The sequence below is a fragment of the Pipistrellus kuhlii genome, unplaced genomic scaffold (genome assembly GCF_014108245.1).
Source record: "Pipistrellus kuhlii isolate mPipKuh1 unplaced genomic scaffold, mPipKuh1.p scaffold_m20_p_8, whole genome shotgun sequence".
In the NCBI taxonomy this organism is placed as follows: Eukaryota; Metazoa; Chordata; class Mammalia; order Chiroptera; family Vespertilionidae; genus Pipistrellus; species Pipistrellus kuhlii.
In genome coordinates this window covers 40,218,396-40,244,063 of record NW_023425584.1, presented here as the reverse complement: position 1 = coordinate 40,244,063, position 25,668 = coordinate 40,218,396, and the positions used below count along the sequence as shown (strand labels likewise).

The window sequence follows — 25,668 nt, the reverse complement described above, 5'->3', positions numbered from 1 at the left end:
CCACATTACCAAAATAATACTAATTACATTTTAATTTACTCTCCAAAATTTCAACTAAAACATAATAATCATCTATATCCTGCTTATTATATCCTCCAAAATAATTAAGAAAGCATCTATTACTTTTAGGCTTAAGGAAAGTAAGCAAATTGGCCTTGAATTATTAATGATGACTATTTCATTTTTGCTTAATTGTAAGCCATTTCACAGTATCTGAGAAAAACCGAAAATTTTCCTCAAAATTCCACAGAGGATTATATAATAACAGAAGTAGAAAATTCTTATTATAAAAGAAATAAGCCAACACAGTAAAGGGACGAAGCAATACTTAACATATAAAATTACACTTTTTAAATCTATAATCATCTGTCTTTCTCTTATATATGTTATCATGGATAAGAAGTCTTACACCTCCAAGTTGTAATCTATGCTTTTAATAGACAAAATCTGTTACTTATACATGCAAAAGGCAATTTCATACCCAGCTTTTGCACTCTACACAGTTCCCCAAGTTTCTCCAAAAACTATGATTTCTTCATTTTTGTTCCTAGACATTCATCATCCTCTGCAATTCAATGTGTGAAGGGGAATAAGGGTTTAAGAAACCAAATTTTTTAATCTTCAAAATTCCAAAGTAGGAAAGATAAGTCATGCACATAAAGGAAAGGAAATATATAAAAACCAAGGCTTTCTTGGTGGTGGGATTAAGAAATACTAATTGTTAGCTACAAAATTAAGCTTGCAGGATGTGAACCATGGCATAGGGAATATAGTTAATATAACAACTATGTATGGTGCCAAGTGGGCTCTTAAGTTATGGGAGGGATCATTTGTAACCCATATGAATGTCTGTCCGCTGTGATGTACACCTGAAACTAACACCAAAAAAATGTTTGAATGAAAACTATTAAAAATAATTAATTTATTTTTAAAAATTCCACCAGGCTTTCTTAATTGCCTTTCCTTCATCCTCCGGTAAAATTAAGCCTCACTCTGTTATCAGGCCCGGGTTGGGAAGAGCATCCTATGGGAAATACATCACAGGGCTGGTGAGTGCTATTCCTCCGCATCACAGGGCACAGGCGTACGTCCCCGGTTTGTAACATTATGCTTCCAAGTGAAGTGTTTCCTCATCTCAGGAGCAAATCCCAGTGCTGGGGGCGGTACATTTTCTATAATGCGTACTTTCAGTCTCTCAGGAGGCAGTCTAGATCCATTTCCTCTTTGCTCTCAATAAAGACAGATGAATCATTATCTGCCTGTGTAGTATTGGTTTAACCTCTTAAGATTTGTTATGTCCCCTCCCCCTTTTCTTCTCAATTTCCCCTGCCTCGATCCTTTTAAACTCTCTTCAGATAAGCTCTTTTCCGAAATGTTAATCTCTTTACTTTATTCAGTCTCTTTTAAGCCTCAGAACCTCCAATTTCTCACAATCCTCTAATCTAGGCTGAAAGAAATGTGAAACACAGACATTTGAATTTTTCTACTCTTTTGTTATAATCTGGTATTCAAGTTAACATATTGAAATATTTGTTTCTATAAAACAGCATTAAATATCATATTGTTTCAAGCAGTAAGAAAGATATAAAGACAATTATCAAACACTTCTAAAAAACTAGACTTGAGAACTGCAAAAATAATAAGAAAAATTAGATCCAAGGAGAACTCATCTGTACTAAGGTGTCTTTAGTTTATGTGCTGGTACATATGGGCTCTGCTCACTGCTTCCTTATATTACTAGAGAGAATAAATGGCTAATAAAATTTAATGAGACTCAAATATACTCACTATTTCATTTAGTCAAATTATATAAATTTTAAAACCACACAAAAAACTATTTTTGGTTAGAGGCTAGAATAGTGGTAATTGCTTGGGTAGCAGTAGCCAAGTAGAAGGGGGTGAAATTCTGGACTTAATGAGATACTTAGTACTGTTTGTGCAACTGAACATAGCGCTTAGGTGATATTTTGGTCAGTGATTATTCAGGCATTCTCATATTGTGAAAATTTCTTGAGTTATGCTTCTATGCTTTTGTATTTTTCTACATAATATTATCTTTAATAAAAAGTTTAAAAGTTAGTTGCTATCTATGAACCTTATTTTAATCATGAATCAACAACTTAACTGTAAGTATATAAATATTATTTATAAGAAAATTATGGTAATGTGAATAATAAGAATAGAAAAAAATAAGAAAAGTATTGTGGTTATGCTAAAAATAAACTTTATCTTTAATAAACATATACTGAAATATGAATAATTAAACAGTGGGATCTCTGAGTTTACTTTAAAATCTCAGTGAAGTGGGAGTTGTATTAACATTTGGATGAAACAAATTTGCAAAGAATTGATCATTGTTTAAACTGGAGAAAATGGAGTTTCTCTTCTTGTTTTGTACATCCTTAAATTTTTCAATTATTTTCAAACTGTTTAAAAAGTATAATTCAGAACTAAATATCATTCTAATATTGTTCTCTATTGTCATTGTTCTAATAAAAAAGTTGAGATAATTCAAAATATATCAAAACATATCTAGATTTCATGATGTCAATATAATCATCTGCTGAGTAATTAATTCTGTAGCAAATAAACCTTTAAAATATCACTATTTGTGACTTGCAAAGGGATTAGGTCTGGCGTCATGTTAATTGGTGGGGGGGGGCTCAAGAATTTTATGCTAATTTTATTTTGGTTTTTATTTTTTAAAATATTGTTATTCATTTTTAGAGACAGAGGAAAAGAAAGGGAGAAAGGTCAGTGTGAGCGCTGCCTCATGCACACTCCCGACTGGGGATGGAGCCTGAAATCAGGACCTGTGCCCTGACCGGGCATCCAGCTGGCCACCTTTCATCTTTCCGTGCCCGGAATCATGCCCAACTAAGTGAATCACACTGGCCAGGCCAAGAACTTAATACCAATTTAAACTCCAAGTTTTCTACACATTTTTAAAGAATAAAATAATAGCAACGGTCAAACTGTAACATTTACTCTCATATCTATTCCTACCACCATTTTTATTAAACCTACATGTGAAATATTTTATCTTACAAATATCATCAAGTATACATCATCAAAACAACCTATTATATGCATTTTATCTACTGTTGACATTGTTGAACCAATATTTTCTTTCTATTATGTGCTGCACTTTGTGTCAAAACCCAATGATATGTTTAATAAGATAAGAGAAACTCCTCAACTTTGGCTATTTCTTTAATTGAGGTGATTCAAAATTTAATCCAGGAAATATATGTTTGATATTGACTTGATTAATATATTACTTCTATGTTTAGGTCTTTTCTTTTTTAAAACATGTGCATAAAATTTTTGACAAAAACATTTGTAAATATGTTTTTTATGAAATAATGTAGTCATTATCTAATTTTCAGCTGCAATATAGTTATTAGACTTGAAATATTTAATAACAAATTGAAGTCATATTTCCAGTATGTATACCTATACCATAGTATATCCAACAATATTACCTACAATATTGGGATCTAGTACAGAATTTTGGCTAATGCCAATATTAAAAGAAGAAAAAAGCCCTAGTGATTGCAACATTTTTATAAGTAGTAAAAATAATGTCTTCCTCATAATACATAAACACTGGAACTGAGCCTCTATTTCTTCTAGTGTCATGCCTAATTTGCTACCTATGCATTGTTAATGGTTCCTCAAAAATAGAACCAGTACCTTAAATATTAAAGGAACAGACTAAAACTCTATTTCTTATCTGTTTATTATCAAGCACCATATTGTCATGTTAACAGATTCAGATAATGAAATAGCTATTAGTTAAATAAACTAACTCTTGTGGTATACATAATCAACTTTCTCTGGTAAGGAATAGATGTAATTAAATTAAAAACATAATGCCTTTATACATGGTGCAAATATGTGCAAATGTGTCCATATGATGGAATCCAAAATAGAACGCAGAAAACTTTTATAAACACTTGTTGAACTCAATGACAAAAAGGACGTCATTGGTAATTTAGAAAAGTCTGTTGTACAGATTATAGAAATTTTATTAAAATAAAGTTCATATATAATCTTTTCAATTCTTAGAGTTAAAAAATGTATTTCTAGAACAAAACATACAGTTATGCGTCTAGGCATAATATATAAATATCAAGTGTTATAATGTCAAATGTAACGTACCAATTATAGGGATCAGAAACAAACTTCCTATTTTTATTCACAAAATTTCTACTTTACCATTTGCTTTTATCTTTATCCATTTGTATGTAATTACATTTGGGGATTTTTTTTCTTTCAAATCTCCTCTATTCTCCCCATGTAAACTGATGTAGATAATTAGGGATCACCAATTAGAGGTTCTTATTGGATATTCATATAAAACTACCTTGGTTTTTATTATACTTTGGGAAACATTTAATTGACTCATTATGCTTGGTAAATCTTTATTCAGTAGTATTATTCAATCTTGAACCTCGAAGACCAAAGCAGTTTTCAAGCTATCTTGTCTAAATGACACCATCTAATTTCTATTCAATATTAAAGTAATTTCAGAAGACGCATACTCATCCAAAAAAAGTCTGGCACAATGAGTATTAAATGATGTTTAATGATATTTATAAGCAATTAAATCTTTATATTCCAGACTATTTACAATATCTTTATAACTTAATGAATTTAGGCCCATAAATCTTCAGTTTGATGAGGCAGGAAAAATTTCCAAGTAAATATTCCTTTTCAGTGAATAATTCTACTTATATTAAATTGCTAAATCTTCCTTTGTTAGGCTCACATGATGGACAAATGCTTAAATGAAGTTATTTCCAATGTGCAAAATAAGAAAGAGGATGAAAATGATCTGTAATATAAAATGAGGTATATAATTAATATGTGAAATGTTAACTCAAAAATATGCAAAGTATGCATAAATAAACTGCTTTAAATAATAGATGAAGACTCACATACCAGTAAGTGTAAACTAGTGAATAAAGATATAAATTACCTTTATCAATGGTCTTCTCTATATTTCCTTAAAAAATGTACAATAGTGTATTGAACTGTAAGTATCTCAATGAAAACTCAATAATGTAACTAGGAATATACAAGTAAATATGAACTGCATGGGTATTAAATTAAAAAAAAGTGACTAATTCAGGGGGAAGTATATAATTATTGGTTTAATGAAAAATGGAAACTAAAATATGAACGTTCCTGGTAAATAAGATATGTTAAAAAAAAAAAAGATTGTCTCATAGACTTTGTAAAAAAGGGATTAGTTACAATTCTAAGAATGTCAAGAAATACAAAACAAATTTAACTCTTTCTTAAGATATAAAGTAAGTTCTTAGAACAAATCAAAGGAAATTTAAAATCTCAAAGTATTCAAAAACTTCATATTAACTTCATATTTTACAAAATACCCTAGTTAGGTGCATTTTAATATTTTGAATGCGTTCAAATGCTACTTCTTGCAAAAAAAAAAATAGTTATTAGCTGGAGATAAAAACAACTAATTTAAAACATGTTTTAATTTGAAGGGGAAAAAAGTATCCCTTGACATATCAAAAAGTGTTTGTGTCAAGGGAAGTATGAGGACAGCATTAAGTAAATTTTGGGCACTTTAAAAGCACTCATTTATTTATCCTTCATTCGTTTCTCATAAATAATTATTCAGCACTTATGATATATATAACTGGGTAATCAGTCTCAATACATCAAGAGAGTATTGATTACTACTAGTTCTAACTTACTCAAAGGCACAAATTTTTAGTGAACTAATGTCACAAAAGCACTGATGTCTGAATAAGTAAAACATGTGCCTACAGACATTGCCAGAAGTGCAAAATTCTCTGTTTCACATTTGCACCTTAGAAAAGACTTTTATAGCTTTCACTTTAAATCATACTAGTTGAGATAAACCATTAACCAACAACTAATGAATAAGAAATGAGGTAACATTATTACATCTCATTTATCTAAAGTTTTAGGGAGGTTCCAGTCAGCTGCTGAATCAGTTAACTGGAGTAATTATATGAAATATGAATAGGTGAACTATTCCAAAAAAGGTAAAATATCATAAAATTCAGGGATCATTAAATTATACAGTAGATACGTAGAGAATATAAATTGGAGTTGGGTACTTTTTTATCTTTAGTTATCATTTATTCTTGCTCACAAAGGTGAGGAGAGAAAATGATTTTGATTATGTGAGATTAATTGCTAATTCAGGAGAAAAGGAATTCAATAGAAAAATCAAAAGACTGGTATTATTCAAAGACCAAAGATTTGTCACAATGAGATACACTAAAAAAGTGAGAAATACAGTTGTTTATGAATCTAGATATATACTTATAAAGAAGAGAGAACAAAAATATCAGAAACAGGTAATTATAAAATGAGTAGCAAATCTTGGAGAAAAAGTGAACAGAAATAAACATATCTGCTGGAAAAAAGACAAAAATCCAGAAAAGGTGTCCATCCATTTAGTAATGTATGAGTCTATGAGACAGAAATATTGAAAAGATTGTGTATAAAAATACGTATTTGTGGACTTCAATATTTGATAAAGTCGAATTATCTTTATGACATTAGAGGAATATACAAATCTCAGAGAAAAACCCTACAAAAGAGTACGTAAATATGAGGATAATGTGTATCAATAAGACATTTTATTTTGAATTCTACATATGTTCTTGTCACACTATTGAGTTCAAGAATTCATGAAAACGTACAGAAGGAAGCCTGAAGTCATGAAGGGATCGGAAGAGATGTGACTAAACAAAACATGCTCTACAATTTCAATCAAATAAAAACTTCAAGTGCTCTTTAGAATTAACATAGATGCCCAAAGTAGATTTCCCAATCGAAGGCTTACTAAAAACAAAGTCTAAATAAAATGTCAACAATATTTTAAATGCAATGTTTTGAACTTCTACATATTTTCTTATGCTATGATATGGATGAGTAGCATTGAAATTTCAAAAAGGCTCAAAAGTAGGCAAAAATAAAGTGAGGTCAGGAAGCAGCTAGCATGATATTTTGGCACACATGGACTAGTCTAAATGTGGTATGCTTTGAAGGCAGGAAATGTCATGGATTTAGAATTTTAAAAATTAGTATATCAATGTATATTTTTCTCACTTTATTCTTTATAATCTATTATATGACTTTAATAAATGAAAGATTTTCACAAATATATTTTAGATAAAATTTATTTGATTGTTTATCTTATGATTGTCTTTAATTATTCATTTCTTTGGGACTATGTTTATTGACCAAAAACATCAACAATTTTTCTAAAACTTACAGCATTAGTTCTGTATTGTTTAGGCTGATTATTTACTGAAAGACGTGTTTATTTACTGACAAAAGTCTTATAAGATCTGATCAAAATCTGAAGCCAGAATTATAAGGAAGAATAATTGAAAAACAATGTTAAAGATGTTGTATAAAAACTATTGTTTTTTCTAAGTTATATTAATAACTTTACCAATTATATTCTAAAATTATTTTTGTTCTTATTTGCAGAGACAATCCAGATTGTCTTATGTATAACTTATTGTGTCATTTGAAAGACTAAGTTATTTTTAAAAAGATGACTATAATCTAATCCTTCAATTCATCATCATAAAAATAGGATATTTTTAAACCTAAGAGTCTAACCATGGGTTCTGGTTAGGGGGTCAATGGGGAAAAAAGGAGACTCTATAATACTTTCAACAATATAATTTTTTTAAAATGCTGAGGATGTAAAAAAAAAAAAAAGCATACAGTCAAGTAGAAGAAATATCATAAAGTGATATAGGAGACAGCTCATAAAAAAGATATCTTCTGAAAACAAAAGTTAAAGTAAGATTTTAGTATTTTTATTACTCTAATAAAAATTTAAGGTGAGGTTAAACTAAAGTTCATTAACATTTTAAGATAAATCTAAACACTGTGTCGACTATATTTCATGAGAAATATACTCTACATGTTTAAATTTCCTTTCTCAATTTTTGAGTGTGTCCCTTTGATCCTTATCAGAGTATTAGCAAATGCCAACGTTGTAACAAAAATAAGAGCATGTTCACAAAGCACTCATGACTAAAAGCAAGTACTAAGAGATGTGTTTTCAAAATTACTCCTAGTTAAAAAAAAAAGGGGGGTTCTTTTTCATTAAATACATCATGTATACTCTCATGAACCTTTTCTTTAAACAAAAGGAAACATGACTGTGTTTAGGTATGCTGTTATAAACACAAAATACAATTTTTAATGCATACTTTTGGGTAGAAATTGGTTTCCTGCCATTTTCAGTATTAACCTTAGCAATCAGAGGTATAGACATAGAAAATGATCTCATTTGTATTATTAAGCATGTCACTATTTTCATGTCATCATTTCACAAATGACAGCAGTAGCCTCATTGAGCTTTTTTTTAGAGCTTTAACTAATTATACAGCTACTGCTCTTAATATCAAAATGTATATTATTTTCATCATAAAACTAAATGCAAGTTTAGCAAAAGAAAAAACTGCTACCTCAATAATTATTTAAACATTCTGATTAAAGGCAAATGATTAGTGTCAATTTTTAGCTTCTTTAATTAGATAAGGGATGTGCTTTTCAATTTAGAAGATCAGGGTATTTCCATCACCAATGATAAATGATACATCTTTTAACAACCATTATCATGTGACTTTGGAGAGCAAAATGGTCAGGAATGGTTTTGGATTATAGTTTGCATTATTAGGTTAAAATTGACTATGCCTATTAAATCAGAGCCATGATGTAATTTTAAAGATAATTGTGTGAGTCTAAGATGACATGAAACACTAGAAGTTTTAAAAGTATTCAGACATGATTAAAATTATATGAAGAACTAAGGACAATATAAGTAAGAGCAAAATAACTATTGTTCTACTTATTTTTCATCAAGGTCACAATTCATCCTATCCCCTAAATTTTGAATAATGTGAGCTAGCTAAACAGAAAAAAAATAAATTGTTATTGAAAACTAATTTATCCTAATACATATTTGGATAATATGGAAACAAATGCAATTTTCTTGATAATATAATAGACACTTCATTGATTCTAGCAACACACATAACAGTTAACATATTTCATAATCCCTAAAATCAGATTTCTAAACAGAAACACTAGATTCTTAGGAATTAGAGAAAATTTCATTAAAATGTAAGTAGCATTAACATTTGCATTAATAAAATTGTTACTGTGGTACTTGAAATTAAAAAGAAAAACTAGTCAGTGGAGAAAGACATTTGTAAATGCTTAAATTTTCACGTCTGAATATAAAACTTCAAAATCTGTACTCATTAAGAATAAAAGAAGGTGCATTTATTTTTTTCACTATATTTGATGCAGACTTACCAATCGATATATAGCAAAAGTAAATACATGTATTTATTTAGAAATACAAATTTGAATTACTATGAATCATATGCTCTTTGACTTTTGTGTTGAAATCATTGATACTGTATCTCTATAGTATGAATTATTAATTTAAATTGAGAATACATTGTTTAAAATTTGGAAAAGCTTGTTCTTTGATAACAAAATTTAAAATCCAGAATTCAGTTTGAGGGGCAAAAGACTGCGTAATAGTCCTCCTTTGTTAAAATTTAATTTTAGGCTACTTTCAATCACTAGTGTGTGTAGATACTCTGTTTCCCCGAAAATAAGACAGTGTCTTATATTAATTTTTTCTCCCAAAGTTGCGCTAGGTCTTATTTTCAGGGGATGTCTTATCTTTCCATATGCTAGGTCTTATTTTCGGAGGATGTCTTATTTTTGGGGAAACACGGTATGTGAGTCAAACTTTAGTACGCTAGCATTCAAATTGCACCTTCATTATTCGATTAGATGTTTCAATACTTTCCTTAAGTACTTGTGTTTCCTTGTATTTTATAACTATAAAAAATAAATCAAAACAGATATCAATTATTTGTAGGAGGCACAGTTCTTTGATTCTGAAATCCAAAATTGCTATACCATTCTAGGGTAATTGCAACTCTAAATAATTTGAAAAGCTGAGCATGATCCTTCGTTAAACAACATTTGATTGTTGCCATCACAATGCATGTATTCAATGGCAGATCTTTAGTTATATGACACTTGTGTATTCTTATTATCAATGGCCAGAATAGTAGCCAGGTCCTGGGTGCATTCAATCCATGCCTTTCACATTTATATTAATCAGGACTAACATAAGCGTTCTTCTATCTTTAAGTACTTTTTCTTTTTTCCTCCCATTTCATAAGTAATAAAAGTCATCTGCAATCTATCTCATCTTATGTTTTTAACTTATGGTTCCAGGATCCATTTATTTTTATTTTAACCATAAATAAAAACAGACATCATTTATGATGGCTTTGCTATACAAGCTAAACATCATCTTTTGATTGACTTGTTATGAACTGCATCCTCATGAAATATTAGTTCATTTGGTTTGACCAAAATATTGTTATCAGTAGCAATTATCCACTAACTAAAAGACTCCTATGTGATAGACAATAAATAGTATAATTGCATTTCTAAGATTCTCAAAGGAAATAAATTGCAGAGAATCTCAAAGCATTTTTATTTTTCAAAGTGTCTGTATAAAATTAACCACTTAGAGAGAACATGGTCCCAAAATTGAAAGAGATGAGTGAAATTATCTAAGTTTCAAGGTTAGAAGAATCTATTATTTAAATAAATGAAGAATATCTCTATATTGATATGTGCTCATCACGCGGTGCCTCTGGTTCGAATCAGACTTGAATCCACACCAACCTACTGCTTTGTCACCCATGCTGAATGGTCAAAGGAAAGGCTGCACTGGTTTCTGAATTTGGGGTGATGTGTCCGATGCTACTGTGGTAAAGGGTGATTAGGCACTAATGCTGGCATCCTTAAGAAATGAGATCCCTCAGAGACTCCAGGGCGAAGAAGATGTCTTTCTACCTTGATGAAGCCCCTCACACAGCATGGAAACCAAGTAAGCAAGAGAGGACTATCCAAAGGAAATACGAAGAAGCGTTTGAAAAAAAAAAAAAAAATGTTTCAACAACCTAAAAACTGTGGCCTTGGATTGCTGTCAACAGCCATGTCCTAGCACTGCACCCTGCCTGCCTGTCCAGCATCCATTTCCCATAGCAAAGTGCTGCCTGCATCCTGGAGTAATTGCTAGCCTTGTTTACGAGGACCACCTGGCCTCTGTGGTTACTAAGCAGAACGGCGTGGTGAGCTTTATTCCCTCAAAGGGAACAACTTGATACAGCCTTTGACAGAATACTTACTCAAATACGGTGGTTTGTAAGGCGCTCGTGTACTGGACAGCAGTCCGTCCAGCTCCTTCCTCTCCAGAGTGCTGTGCAGGGTCTTCTCTTTGCCGAAGGTGGAGAAGGACCGCTCTGCCGCGGGCTGCGCCTCCGGGGCCTCGAACACCTCGGTGTCCGGGACGGAGTCCATGCCGGGCACGTGCAGGTTGCTGCGGTAGTCGGCAGCCTGGCGTCCATCCGAGGGGACAAAGGAAGGCATCCAGCACCTGTCCGAGTGGCCCAGGGCTTTGCACTCCTCGGTGCAGTTGGAGAAGAGATCCATGCCTGTGAGCAGGGGAAGAGAGAGAGACAGCAGATGTAGGATTCCCCAGTGGGGCCCGCTGCTGAGTCCTGGAAGGTTCCAGGCAGCAGCACCCAGAGTGATGTCAGTGATGTCTGGTCCTCCCAGTTTTCCCATCTCCACCTACCATCGGCCCCACATCTCTTAGGACTACATTGTGAAGGATAAGGCTTTTGGCAAAGAGGTGTCGGGAGCAGATGTTTCTCAACTACTCATGGTATTGGGGGAAATACACTGGCTCCAAATTTTTTTTTGTTTGTTTCAATTTTTAAAAAATGATTTGGAAATGGTGAGTAGAAAGAAAATGAATGCTTTAAAAAAAAAAAATCTCTGGTGACGTGCATAACAGAAAAAAAATTGTGTTCGGTTTTCATAACCCACAATCTCTCATGATGATAAATATCTGACATTTCTTTCTTAGAGGTAACATGGGGAGGGGGGAAGGAAATATGCAAAGCACGAAGGTTGACACTTAGATTTTGAAATCCGAACATGAAACAAAAGAGAGAAATTCAACAGAAAACCGGCATGCATATTGATAAACCAGGACATGAAAAGAATGAAATAAGATTTCATGAGCGGCCAAGAACATGCTTCCTGAGGTCCGCAGGAAATTACTCCCTAAAAGGTAATTCTCCATGACACTCCAGTAGCCCATGTTACTACAAACCGCTTATCATTTACCAGCGTAGAGCAATTCAGGACAAATGACTGTAATTAGTGAAACCAAGGTAACCAAGTGCAATGGGAGTCAACTGCAGATACTATTGACAAGTACCTTATTACTTGTTCTATATTGGAAAAAACTGGTCCTTGTCAACACTGTTTGCTTACTAATCCTAGAATACATAACAGATCCTCGGATAATGTCTCATCATTTCATTGTAATGTCAATGAAATGTCATAGGAACGTAACCCTTTTTTCCCCCTAATCAATTGGCCTATGCTATAACTGATTTATTATAAGTCACTTCACAGAAATATCAATGATGTTAAGTGAGGATTTGCTGTATCAAGATTTCAAATTTCAATTTCAAGTTTCTTTGTACTCCATAGATTGACAAGACTATTACATACTACCTGATTATGGCTTGAGAAATCTCATTCAGTTTCTTAAATAAAGCATAATGATTTTGAGCCTTATGGAATACTATTTGATATTCAGTTTTATAATTAGCACTAATGCAGAAAAGCAAGTCATAAACCAAGATAGCATTTTAATGTTTTGCTAAACATAGTAACACATTTATTGAATATATCTTTAAACACGGCCAATTTGAGATAACCAAAGTAGAATTGGTCTGTACTTAAGAAACTCAAATGCATGCCTGGTCTGCATGGGGCTTTTCTTGTTTGTTTAACCAACAGAGTAATATGTATTTAATGAACACACTTGATAGTTTCTTTCATAAACATCATAAGTGATTCAAGTTCTTGAGCAAGTTTTAGGTTTTAAATTCCTGATGGCATTCTGTCACAGATTGATTTACTTGTCTGCATGTACATGTTAACATCTGTATATATAAAATAAAGAGAATAAATAGTTAAAATTACTAACCCTATAGGTTATCTATGAATTATAAGTAATTGATTACATAAACTATGTTGAAGGAAATAACAACAAGCTTCTTATCACGTGTGAATCTCACTTTATAATGACTTTTTAAATTTAAATTAAACATAATGCAAAGTCTAACTTCAATTATAACATCCCATTGACAGTTATTGTGCATAAGCCTGCAAGTAAATTACCGATCAGTCAACTGTTGAGGAACAAAAACGTGAGCTGAAGCCAGGATAAGTTCCACATGTAAGACATGCCAGTGTTTCCCTAGACATCAGAGGTCAGTTTTTTTTTATCCTATTTCTGCAAGTAGCTATGTACAGAGAAAAAGAGAAGAGGGGAAAAAAATGTCCCTGGTGCATTGAAATACCAAGTAGGTGGAAGCTAGAGAACCAGAGAGACTTGTATATTGACACACTAAACTATAAATGCTCCCTATTAATAATGTGCATGGTGGTGGGGGCACTTTATTTATAATAGATGGAACTACCATTAAGACTAAAATTATTATATTATTAGCAGAAATTATTTATTTTTAAAAATAAATTCAAGTTATATGGAATTGGAAGTTGATAAAATTATTCAAATATTAAGATAGAATTGTATTATCAGATCCTGATCAAGTTGGATACCAAAATTTAGAATTAATACAAATTTTCATCACATGACTGAAAATACCGTTTTAAATATATGATGAGACTATTAATAATCTTTCACTTATTTTGAAGCCTGGACCCAAGTATTCCTATAATTATGCATATAATAATCTTACACAGAGGAATTTGAATAAACTGGTCTCTCAACATCACTATGCAGATGATGATATTAGGAGGTTCTTCAGTAGAATTTGTTTTTACGGGTAGTTTATACTCCACTGTGCCCATTTTGTTCTCTTGAAGTGTATGCTGTTCTGCCTCTTTTAACTATTAGAAGGTAGTTAAAAGTCTCTAAGATGATATAATAAGTTTCCATGAGTTGAGAACCTGTACAGATAATACAACATAAGCATAAAAAGAACAGTGGTGGAATAAGATAAAGTTTTTTTGTTGGAAGAATCTTACTTGACTGAAGGGGAAAAAAAACACAAATTGTAGATAATGTTCTTGAGAAATTTGTGAACTAATCCTTTCAAGTAGAACTACTATAGTAATAACACATAGCTTTTTATAACTAGAAGGAAAGACAAGGTGTCACAAACTATGCATGAATATATTCTACCAGTTTTATATCATAATTAAAACTGGTAGAATATAATTAAAACTGGAAGAATATATAAAGTGTACACATTATAAGAAAAATGTCATAATTTTAATAACACAAATAGTACATCAATAAATTAAAAATAATAAAATATTTATTGAAAATGAATTTTTTTCTTTTTTATATATATAGTTTGAGAAGCAAAATTTCCTCATAACCAGTCCTCATCTTAGGGAGCCATTGAAAGACTAACATTATTTTATATTTTTTTATTTACCACTAGCTATATTAAATATTATTTTAATGGCCAAGTAGGCAGAGGTATATTTAAGTTTTGTTGTGATAAATGACAATATGATGCAAGGAATGCCAGGTGTTTACCATGTGACAGGGTAAAATGACATAGTGACATTCACATTGCCTGGGGAAATTTTTAATGGCTCAAATCGAAGTCCCAAGGGAAAGTAAATTTAACTTGATTTTTTTTTGTTTTTGTCCTCATTCAAATGCCATTACTGTAGTACCTATAGGACTTGTATTGCAGAAAAGTGCAGAATAAGCCTCAGTTTTGAATTTATGGTAGTTTCTAAGAAATCTCTTTCCATACATATATTTATGTCTTTTTTTCCCTTGCAATTTTTCTTCTACTTATTTATTTTCTTCACTTCTCAGAAATAATCTGTTCTACAAGGCCTAACAGCTGATGTGATAGACTGCCTGTTATGCACAGATATATTTAGACAAATTTTAAAATATGTCTTTTATAACTGGCAAGTAATTTGTCCCTTATAGTTGGAGACAGTGCTACTATCACTGAAAACAAATTATAATTTCAAAGATTTTAGATTTGTATTTAACTTGTACAGCTTCCTGATGAATGTAATAATACAAAACTATGTGTACATTTCTCATGCACCAAACCTTCATAGAAAAAGTTTATTATTTCAAACATGATAAGTTAATTTTAAAGAAAATCATACTTAATTTTTTTTAGAAAATTTCTAGTCTTCCTTTGACCACATAATACTGGAAACTAAGAGATTTTTAATTATGACCATAAAAAATTGTTATAATTTTTAGGATAATGTGGTTTGGAGGCAGATATTTATCAATATAATTCAAACATAAAATTCAAAACATGTCTATCATAATTTTTCTCTACCTATTTTTCAAAATGTTTATTTTTTTTTCATTTTCTCTCCATATTTTGTCATGTATTTTTCTAATTACAAATCTTTGTAGCTCAGACTTTCACTACAAACCTTAGTGAGTTTTTGCAAACAATGGTGTAATTCAATTTACTTATAAAGCCACAAATTTTGCCAGTCTCTAAATTCTGGAATTTTTGGAAAGGGAAATTTACATTCATGGTAATTCAAGTATTCTCTTATTAATGTTAATACAGTTCATGATATAATTTATTTACTAGTTTATAATGATAATTCAAATCATTTTTTAAAAATTTATAGCCAAAATTTGACCATGTATTATATACCAATCTCATAATAATTAGTTAAGAAATAAATACATTTAGATGCTAAGTTCCCTCATAACTGAAAAAATTAAGAACCATTTGACATTTTGAGATAAACCATAACAAGTAACAAGAACAGAATCACTTATTAGGGTTCTCCTCTTCAATATATTTTTTTTCAGAAGTTAATTCTAGTATTATGCACATTGAATTTTAAATTCAAAAGCAACTTCTTACAACTTAATTGTATCCCTAATAATATTAAAATGTTTGAGGATATACAACAAAAAATGTTGTACTACTAGTATAAATGAGGAGAGAAAAAAAAAAGCCTATCTTTTAATCTAACTATAAAATGAACAACATTGAAAATATATTTATTTTAAAATCCACCTTGACTTCCTTTGGCTAGTTCAGCTGTGATTAATCAGTTTTGCTTCTTGTGATGATTTCTGCATGCATTTACCACATCTCCTTGGACTTTTGCCATATCTGACCAATACATCAATAGTGCACCGAAAAAAGACATGGAAAGCACCTTGATAAGGCTATAGGGGGGAAAAAAAATAGTTCCACAGAGCAGTGGTCAATCCGAGCAGTTTTATACAGGGATCCAAGTGCAGTGGAAAGCTGCAAAAGCTTATGTGGTTCTCTGTGCAGCTGCCTCCGTATTTAAAGCCCTTCTATGAACAAGATTGTGACTTCAAATGGCTTAGAAAGAGGACATAAAAAAGGAAAACTATTCATAGGAGAATAAATAGAAGGCATATTTAAATAAGTGCATATAAAGCAATGTTAACATAGAAAAAGAACGTGAGAATAAAGAAGAAGTTAGGAAGTTTAAATAGGTGAAGCCAAAAAGTGTATGAAATGGAGTATGGAATGCAGTGCAAACTAAAGGAGAAAATTCAGATTTCTGTATCTTTCCAGAGTTATTTTCCCTTGCTAATCTAACCTCTTCCCCCTTAAAATCCAGCTGAGTGAGATTTGCTTATTAGTACGAAATGTGTTAATATCCGAAACCTGAAAATGCATGTGCTTTGAATGTTTCCTAAATATTACAGCATAATACCTGGCTTTTCAATGAAATGAAATGGATATACTGAAATGGGCTCAACTTATAGAAAATATTTTAGCCTTTTTTTTATGTGGGTTTATAATACACAACATCAGTTTGACTGGGAAAAAAGCGTTAAGTAAATGCATTCTAATTCTCTGCACTTAGGATTGTATACTTAAAAGGAAAACATTCAAAATCATTCTTAACAATGAAATGAGACATATTAAAATGGACTGCAATTCATCACACAAAGGTGTGATTGCTTCTTAATAAAAGTGTGTAGTTCCAATTCTGAAACAGCTATTCTTGTGCCCAGTAGGTAGTGGCTGCCCTATAAACTGTTAATGACACATACAGATTGTAGATTCTGTGCTACTTTTACATGTTTAAAAACATAAGGATGGGGGGGGGGGTGGCCATTTTGATAAAGAAAAAGAAAAACTGCCTTACTTTTAAAAAGTGTTTTTCAGAACACAGTTAAGTATTTTCATTTTCATTTTCATTTTCATGCTTTGACATCTCAAACAGTGGGAAGACACATCCCAAAATGGCAACACTGAGTGCCTGTGAAATAAAACAGCTACTGGAAGTTGCATGGGCAGGAATATATTCCCGTCCACCTTCCAAATTCAGTGCTTTTTGCAGGTGTTTATTCATTTCTCTTTCTTTGGTTAGGTGATTACAGCTCATTATGTCTAAGGGACTAAACTAATTGAAATGTTTATTGAGATTGGAGAGCCACAGGGGGAAAAAAAGGAACAAAACAAAAACAACAACAAAAACAAAACAAAAGAGTTGGAAAGGTATAAAATGCACCCCAGGGAGCATTCAGCAGATACTCAGTTTTTCATGCTGAAGATTTTGTTTTAAAAGTTTTAAAAGGCTGACTGTTAAAGTCAGACACTCCGAAGGAAGAATAGGAATGCACGATTCTAAATGTACAGCTTCTTAAAGATAACAATAAATCATATGCCACATATAGGCTAAAAATGAAAGGGAACTTTGTACTCCAATATAAACTTCTGGCAAGATCTGGTTTGTTGTCAGGTTCCCAGACACTAAATAGATGCTCTGTTCACTTAGCGTGAAGGCCTGCAAGGGGCAGGGACCTCCGGGAATTCTTGGCAGTTCTCAAGTCTCATTAGGTCTGCATATTAATGACTTGCAGCCAAATAAAGAGACCCTTGAGCAGCCTTTTCCCACCTCCTCCCGCCTGTGTTTCCCAAGCCTGAGGCAGCCTCAGACACAGCACACATTAGCCCAGTCTCTGGCTGGCAGAGGCCAGAGCTGCCAGGCGACCATGGGGCGTGTCCAGCCCTCTGACCCGCTGCCTCAGCCCCATTCAGAGGGGCACCGAGTGCGTTGAGGAATGGGTGCTCTCGAGGACCAAGGCTGCCTTGAAGACGAGGACCCTATCACTCCATGCTTACACCATTAATCAAAATAAAGCTCAAATCGCAAGCCAAAGAAGTTGCACCCAGGCACGGTCTCCAAGGATGGACATTGTTAGAAGTTACAAAAGTTGACTTTCCATTTTCTTACGTGTCAGATAAACACAAAACTTGATCAGAAAATAAAAAAGTAAGAGAAAGCAAAATTAACAAGCACCCTTTTAGTTGAAGTGCAAATGAAAGGGAAAGGAAATCCAAACGTTATGAGGTTATTTTCATTAGGTTGTGGTACACATTGTATTTCTCTTAAGTGTTTCCTTTATGAAATAGTAGAGTTATCAGGGTGCTATAAAATTTCTAGAATAAATTCACGTGGAAAAACTAAAGCAAAATAGATGAAGCAAAATAAAATAAAACAGATGTAGCCCATGGCGACCATATCAGTGACTACCATTAAGCCCACGTATAACTATATACGGCGTCCAACATTTTGACAGGTCATGGACCCTGTTGAAAATACAAGGAAACCTAACACACTTCAGGGAATACACACTATCAAATGTTTGCTAATGCTCTGAAGCCTAAGAATCCAGGGTTGGAAATCCTGCTTTCAAACCTATTTGTCTTTTAATCACCATCTGTTCCCACATTCACTACGTGGTGGCATGCAAAATGCACTGTATGGCGAGATCTGTGGGTTCTAGCCCCGGTTATCCACTCAGCCTCTCGTGACCTTGTACAGGTCAATCAATTTCATCCATCTTCACTTACCTCATCCACAAACAGGTCTAACAATATCTTAATTGACTGAAGGCTGGGGACTGGCCCGGGTGAGAGATCCATGGCTTTTTGCATGCATTATAATTTCATTAAAGCACATTACACAAGGAAGAAATAGTTCAAATTCTACAATAATATATCCCACAATGCATTTCTAACGTCAACTCTCCAAAGGAACACTGGGTTTTTATAATCCTCTTTGAGTATATATTTATCGACATAGGATGACACAGTCCTTTTCCCTAGAGGTAGCAACATTAAATTTACAAAAAGGAAAAGATAATTACCTAGGACATCATCTTTTCTAGATTTTTTTTTTTTTAAACTCTAAAAGCCAGCATTTAGATTGCTCTTTGGATCACACTTACCAGCTGACTGGCCACGGTTGGTGGCATCGTGATCACTATCTCCCTGTTCACTGTCTCCATGACCACTGTCCTTAGAGCTTACTATGTCGGCTTCCTGGAATGCAGAACTAGAAGTACAAAAATGTGAAATTAGAATAAAAAAAAGGTGAAGTGACACACAAAACATTCTTCTGCCACCACATGGCCGCCGATGGCGCTGCAGATTCAGAGACCTCTGAGTTGGCTATATTTCTGCATAAAGCTTGTTTTCATAAGCCGAACCCTAACTCTTTAAAATTGAGCATCAGCAGTCAGTTTGAGCCCTGGAAGGCATGGAAAGCTTAGGCAATAGAAATTCTATGATTGGGGCTAAGCATATGTTTATATCATTTTATACAGCAGGTGTGCATATACACCTGGAACCGTTAGGGAGACCATCAGAAACAGTGTAGGGGTGAAAACTGACAAACTATCCAAAAATATTTAGAACCTTGTATATAATAAGATACCCATATTTTAATGTATTAAGTAGGAAACCCAACTTAATTAGCATTTATGTCCTGCCTGAATTGGAAATACTTTATATGTTTTATATTATATTATTGAGTAATATACCTAATTCTTGCTTGCAATAGGTAGTAGATTGTCCACACACATAGCTAGGAAGTAAAATATGAGTCCATACCTGTTAACTCGGCGAGGTCTGTCAACTAGATAGCTGAGCTCTGCTCTCTGATGTTTAGTCTAGAAAAAAAATAAATAAATCAAGAGCCTTTGAATGCTAAGGGTTAACTAATAGTCTGCTTTTGAGGTTAGAAACTAATTCCAGCTTAAGTAATTGTGTACATTTTTATGAATTTCTATGCTGTCCTAAGATCTCAGCCCAATTGCTGGGAAAGGGCACGGAGATATGAAAAGACACCTGAGTCTAGATTTCCAGTAAAGGTTTAAAAAAAAAAATGCAGGTTAAATGTGTGAGTGCTTTTTAAGGAGAGAATGCAAATGACCTCATAGCTGGGGCTCATAAATGATCATCTAGGACAGAGTCAACCTAGTTATGCTCTGTAGTCTTTCTTACAATGGCCTAAAAAAGTGTTTAGGTGTAAACTGGTTGACACAAGAAAGACAGCACGCTCAATAAGCAAAAGTTTGGATGTTTTATGGAATTATTTTGTTGTTTATTTTCAAAATGTGCTTAAGATACAAATGAGCTGTACAAATATCCATGAAAGTCAATTAATAATATCTAAGACTCAAATAAATAAAATAACCTGTCAAGAAAGGAGTTCATAGCTTTCCCTCCCGCCAAAATCTTTCCCCTTCCAAAGGCTCTCTGCATCCTCCTCCCACCTCCACACCCATATACCTCTTCTGGCCAAACTTTCTTTTAAATAAATCAACTCCCTTCTCCCTCTCCCCCCCCCCCTCCTTCCCTCCAACTTTGCCACTTCTCCATCTTTTAAGAATAAATCAGAACTGACAAGCCACATCCTTTGGTGAAGAAAGCCAACAGCAGTGATTTATCAAAAACAGTGGCAAGAAGGTGATTATTAGCTAGAAGATATAGTTTAAGACAACAATTGTTTAAGCCTTCTGTTTAGTTTATGCTTACAGGGGCTTGTGCCAAAAGCAACTTCATTCAAATTCACACTGTGTGGGCCTTGGGCTTCAAGAGCGTCTGCAAACGCTGTCCAGGACAGAACTGAAGGCTTTTCTGCAACCCGAGTTCAGGGGACAGGAATCTGATAACTCGTTCACTACGACATGCATTCGAGTTTAGACAACTGTGCAGAGTTAAGACAATCTATAGCTTACTTTTACACGCGACTGAAAGCATCGATTAAACAGGGCAAAACAATGAACTTTATTAACGCCTGAGACAGACGCAGAGAGAAAAAAAAAGAGAGAGAGAGAGAGAGAGAGACCTTTGCCAGTGCCAGCAAGTGCCTCCACCCCTTTTCCCTCTGTCCCCGCCCACTTGCCCATTCATTCCCAGGTTTCTGGGAAGGGAAAGGACTGAGAAGAAGGGGTGGGGATTTTTAAAGCAAAGATGCCAGAGGGGAAAAAAGAAAGTCCAAGGAGGCAAGGCACCAAGGGTGGGAAGTGAAAATAAACTGTGCAGGGGGGTGGAGCGCAAAAACATAAGGGACAACACTGAGTTTAGATTACACACAGAGGGGTGGAAGAGAGGGAGATCCCCCACTCCTTGTCAACCCCCTCCCCCCACAAAGATACAAATAAGCTAATAGCCTAAAAAATAAATACACAGTGCACCAGAGACAACAGGGGGGCCAGGCTAGAGGAGGCTTTCGGATGGAGGAGATGAGAGATGGTGGTCCTTGCGCTTCAGCCTTACCTCGTTGGACAAAATGCTCCCGTTGGAGATGATGTCGGGCTGCTGGTCGGCGTAGCCGGTGACGATGGCCCCGCAGGGGTTGTGCTCAGTGTCCGTGCTCCGGGAGGGGCTGCAGGGCTTCAGGAACATCAGGTCGGTCTTGGCGGACTCCGGGGTCAGGCAGACCTGGTAGCAGTAATTCTGGTTGTGGTGATGGGAGCCGCCGAAGCCCCCGGCCTCCTCCACCACGGGCACCTGCGCGGGGTTGCTGGCCACGTTGGAGCTCTGCACCAGCATGATGTCCGATTTGCTGAGTTTCTTCTTGCGCGCCCGGGCCTGGCGGCCGCAGCAGGCGGAGCCCCCGTGCCCGCCGCCGCCGCCGCCTCCGCCGCAGCAGCAGCAGCAGCACAGGCAGCAGTCGCCGGCGGCCAGGCACGTGTAGATGTTGAGCTTCTTCTCCTTCTGGCAGCGCACGGCCAGCACGATCATGGCCAGCAGGAAGATGAAGGACACGGAGCCCAGGGCTATGATGAGGATGAGGGTGAGGTCCAGCGAGGTCTCCCCGCCGCCTCCTCCTCCTCCTCCTCCAGCGCCGCCGGAGCGGTTGGGGGGGCGCTGGTGCTCCCCGGGGCCCCCGGGCCCGCCCCCGCCCCCGCCCGGGGGCTCCGCGGCGCCGTCCACCAGCTGCACCAGCAGCGTGGCCGTGGACGACAGGGGCGGCTGGCCGTGGTCGCGCACCTCGATCACCAGCTCGTAGGGCCGCTGGGGGTCGCGCTTGGCCGGCACGCGGCGCGCCGTGCGGAGCTCCCCGGTGCGCCAGTCCATGCGGAACAGGTTGGCCTCGTTGCCCCGCACGAGGCTGTAGGTGAGGCGCGCGTTCTCGCCGTCGTCCGCGTCCACGGCGGCCACGCGGGTGAGCAGGTAGCCCGGCTCGGCCGAGCGGGGCAGCGCCTCGCGGGCCGGGGTCCCGTTGCGGCCGGGCAGGGGCGCCACGATGGAGGGCGCGTTGTCGTTCTGGTCCAGCACCACGATGTGCACCGTGGCGTTGCCCGCCAGCGCCTCGGGGCTGCCCGCGTCCCGCGCCTCCACCTGGAAGCTGAAGTCCTTGAGCTGCTCGTAGTCGAAGGAGCGCAGGGCGTAGAGGTAGCCGTTCTCGGCGTTGATGCTCACGTAGGTGAAGACGCTCATGCCCTGGATCTGGCACTCGAGGATGGCGTAGGCGAGCCGCGCGTTGGCGCCCTCGTCGCGGTCCGTGGCGCTCACGGCGTAGATGTAGGCGCCCGGCACGTTGTTCTCGGTCACGGCCACGTCGTAGACGGGCTGGGCGAACCGGGGCGCGTTATCGTTCACGTCCGACACCCGCACCTGGATGGACTTGCTGGTGGCGAGCGGAGGCTCGCCGTGGTCCCGGGCCACCACGGTGAGGGTGTAGGAGTCTCCGGCCTCGCGGTCCAGCGGGGCCTCGGTGACGATGGTGTAGTAGTTCTTGAAGGACGACTTGAGGCGGAAGGGCACGTCGCCCAGCAGCTCGCACTGCACCTGCCCGTTCTGCTCTGAGTCGCGGTCGGCCACGCTGAACAGGGCCACCACCGTGCCGGGCGCCGCCGCCTCGCTCACCGCCTCCTTCACCGTGCTGAAGCTGATCTCGGGCGCGTTGTCGTTGGCGTCCAGCACCCGCACCAGCACCTTGCAGTGCGCCGGCACGGCGTTGGGGCCCAGGTCCTTGGCCTGCACGTACACCTGGTGCGCCGCGCTCTCCTCGTAGTCCAGCTCCCCGCTCACCTCCAGGCGGCCCGTGCGCGGCGCCAGCGCGAACAGCTCCCGCGCCCGCGGCGACAGGTGGCTGCTGAACGAGTACACCACCTCGCCGTTCGGGCCCTCGTCCGGGTCCGTGGCGTTCAGCTGGATCACCAGGGTGCCCGGGGGCGAGTTCTCGGGCAGGGACACGGTGTAGACGGGCTGGTCGAAGGCGGGCACGTTGTCGTTGGAGTCCAGGACTCGGATGGTGAGGAGGGCCGTGCCGGTGCGCTGCTGCTGGGGGGGCAAGCCCCCTCCGCCTCCTCCTCCTCCTCCTCCTGCGCCGCCGCCTCCTCCTCCCCCTTCTCCCCCTTCTCCTCCCCCTCCTCCCCCGTCCACCGCGGTCAGCACGTAGCGGTGCACCGCCTGCTGCTCCCGGTCCAGCGGCTTCTCCAGCACCAGCTCGGCGAAGCGGGTGCCATCGCCCTGGGTCTGCACGTCCAGGGAGAAGTAGCTGTTGGGGGTGATCTGGTAGTCGCGCAGGGAGTTGGTGCCCACGTCCGGGTCGAAGGCGCTCTCCAGGGGGAAGCGGGTGCCCGGCGTGGCGCTCTCGGAGATCTCCACCGTGAGGTCGGGCTCCGGGAAGGAAGGGGGGTTGTCGTTGATGTCCAGCACCTCGATCTCCACCCGGAACAGCTCCAGCGGGTTCTCCAGGAACACCTCCAGGTGCAGCACGCAGGAGGGGCTCTGCTTGCAGATCTGCTCTCGGTCGATCTTCTCGTTCACGTACAGCACCCCGGTCTCCAGGTTGAGGTCCAGGTAGGGGGTCCGGGAGTTGGGCACCGTCTGGAACCTGCGAGCCGAAAGTTTGGTGATGTCCAGGCCCAGGTCTTCCGCGATGTTGCCCACGAACGTGCCATGCTCCTGCTCCTCCTGCACCGTGTAGTGAAGCTGGGAAAGGACTCCCCGCACCATCCAGAGCCAGGCAAAAAGGAATAGCACAACCATCTCCAAAAGGGAAAGGAAGCAGCTCCCCGCAGCCAGCCAATCGCCTCCCCCACCAGCACGAGAAGAAAAAAAATTAAATACAAATAAAAGTGTTCTCTCTGTGTACGTGTGTGTGTGTGTGTGTGTGTGTGTGTGTGTGTGGGATCCTGTGGCTTTTCTGTCCTTAAAAAAAAAAATCTTATTCTTTTTGCTTCATGTCAGGGCTTCCTCCAGTCCAGCCTCATTTTTCAATCTTAGCGCAGGAAGAGTGGCAGGCGTCCCCTTGCCTCATCTGTAATCTTCCCACTGACCGATTAATAAAATAATAATACAACAGTCCGCGTCCTTTTATTCCCACCGTCTTGGCGCAGCGCGACGCTGGCAAATCCCAAGGAGGCAATTTCGATATTTCAAGACTGTCCTCGGTTTGTCTTCCTGCTGATGGGAGGAGAAGGAGGAGGAGGGAAAGAAGGAGGAGAAGGAGGAGGAGGATGAAGAGGAGAAGGAAGAGGAGATGCTGCCGGCACCGCTGAACATGCCTCTTAATGTCAACGGCGGGCAAATGCCAAAGGGCTCAAGAGCAGGGAGAGGATTCTGTGCCGGAAAAGCATCTCACGGCTCTGCAGCATGAAACTTTCATTCTCTTCATTTCTCCGGATGGCTGTTCTGGGCATTTTTTTTTTTTTTCCTTTTTCTTCTTCTTCTTCTTCTTCTTCCGACCTATTTGTATTTTTTGGCTTTCCCAGTCTCCTCTCTCTCCGTCCTCATTCCCGCCGGCCTCTTTGCCTCTCTGTAGGTGTGATGAGCAGTCTCTTTCCCGCTGCTGCCTTCCCAAGCCTCTCTCCCTCTAAGCCGTCTGTCTCTCTTCCTTCCAGTCCTGTCCCTCCTCCCGGCTCAGCCTCGGAGCCCGCGATCTCCGCTGGCAGTTTCTGAGCTCGGAGCGCAGCGCTTCTCTGTTTTTGCGCAGCGCCCTCCTTCTGCCAACCAATCCCCGAGGAGCACCACCCCCCGCGCCCCCGCGGATTGGCTGCGCCGGCCGTCAAGTAGGCGCGTCACCCGGCAGCCGGGCGGGGCGGGACGGGGCAGAGCCCGCGGCCGGGCGGGCGGGCGCGGTGAGTGTGAGTGTGAGAGGGAGCCGGGCCCGCAGGTCCCGAGGCGCCGCCGGGGACTCTGCCGCGGAAAGTTCCCCGTCCCCAGCCGCAGG

General features: G+C 38.1%; 1 protein-coding gene across 2 annotated transcripts in view; it reads right to left on the bottom strand.

Moving 5' to 3' along the window:
- The window catches only part of PCDH10 (protocadherin 10), a 42,052-nt gene extending 16,650 nt beyond the window's left edge, over positions 1–25,402 (bottom strand). Inside the window, exons 1-5 of one of the 2 annotated variants that reach the window (XM_036424456.2) lie at positions 21,762–25,402; positions 20,091–20,149; positions 19,427–19,533; positions 11,268–11,573; positions 4,572–4,840 (exon numbers count right to left, since the gene is read on the bottom strand). In XM_036424456.2, the coding sequence (XP_036280349.1) occupies positions 4,800–4,840; positions 11,268–11,573; positions 19,427–19,533; positions 20,091–20,149; positions 21,762–24,485 (3,237 nt within the window). In that variant the 5' untranslated portion in view covers positions 24,486–25,402 and the 3' untranslated portion in view covers positions 4,572–4,799. Of the gene's footprint in view, positions 1–4,571; positions 4,841–11,267; positions 11,574–19,426; positions 19,534–20,090; positions 20,150–21,761 lie in introns of those variants that run through there. The other variant, XM_036424457.2, reaches the window with a different exon arrangement.
- Positions 25,403–25,668: the final 266 nt, after the last annotated feature.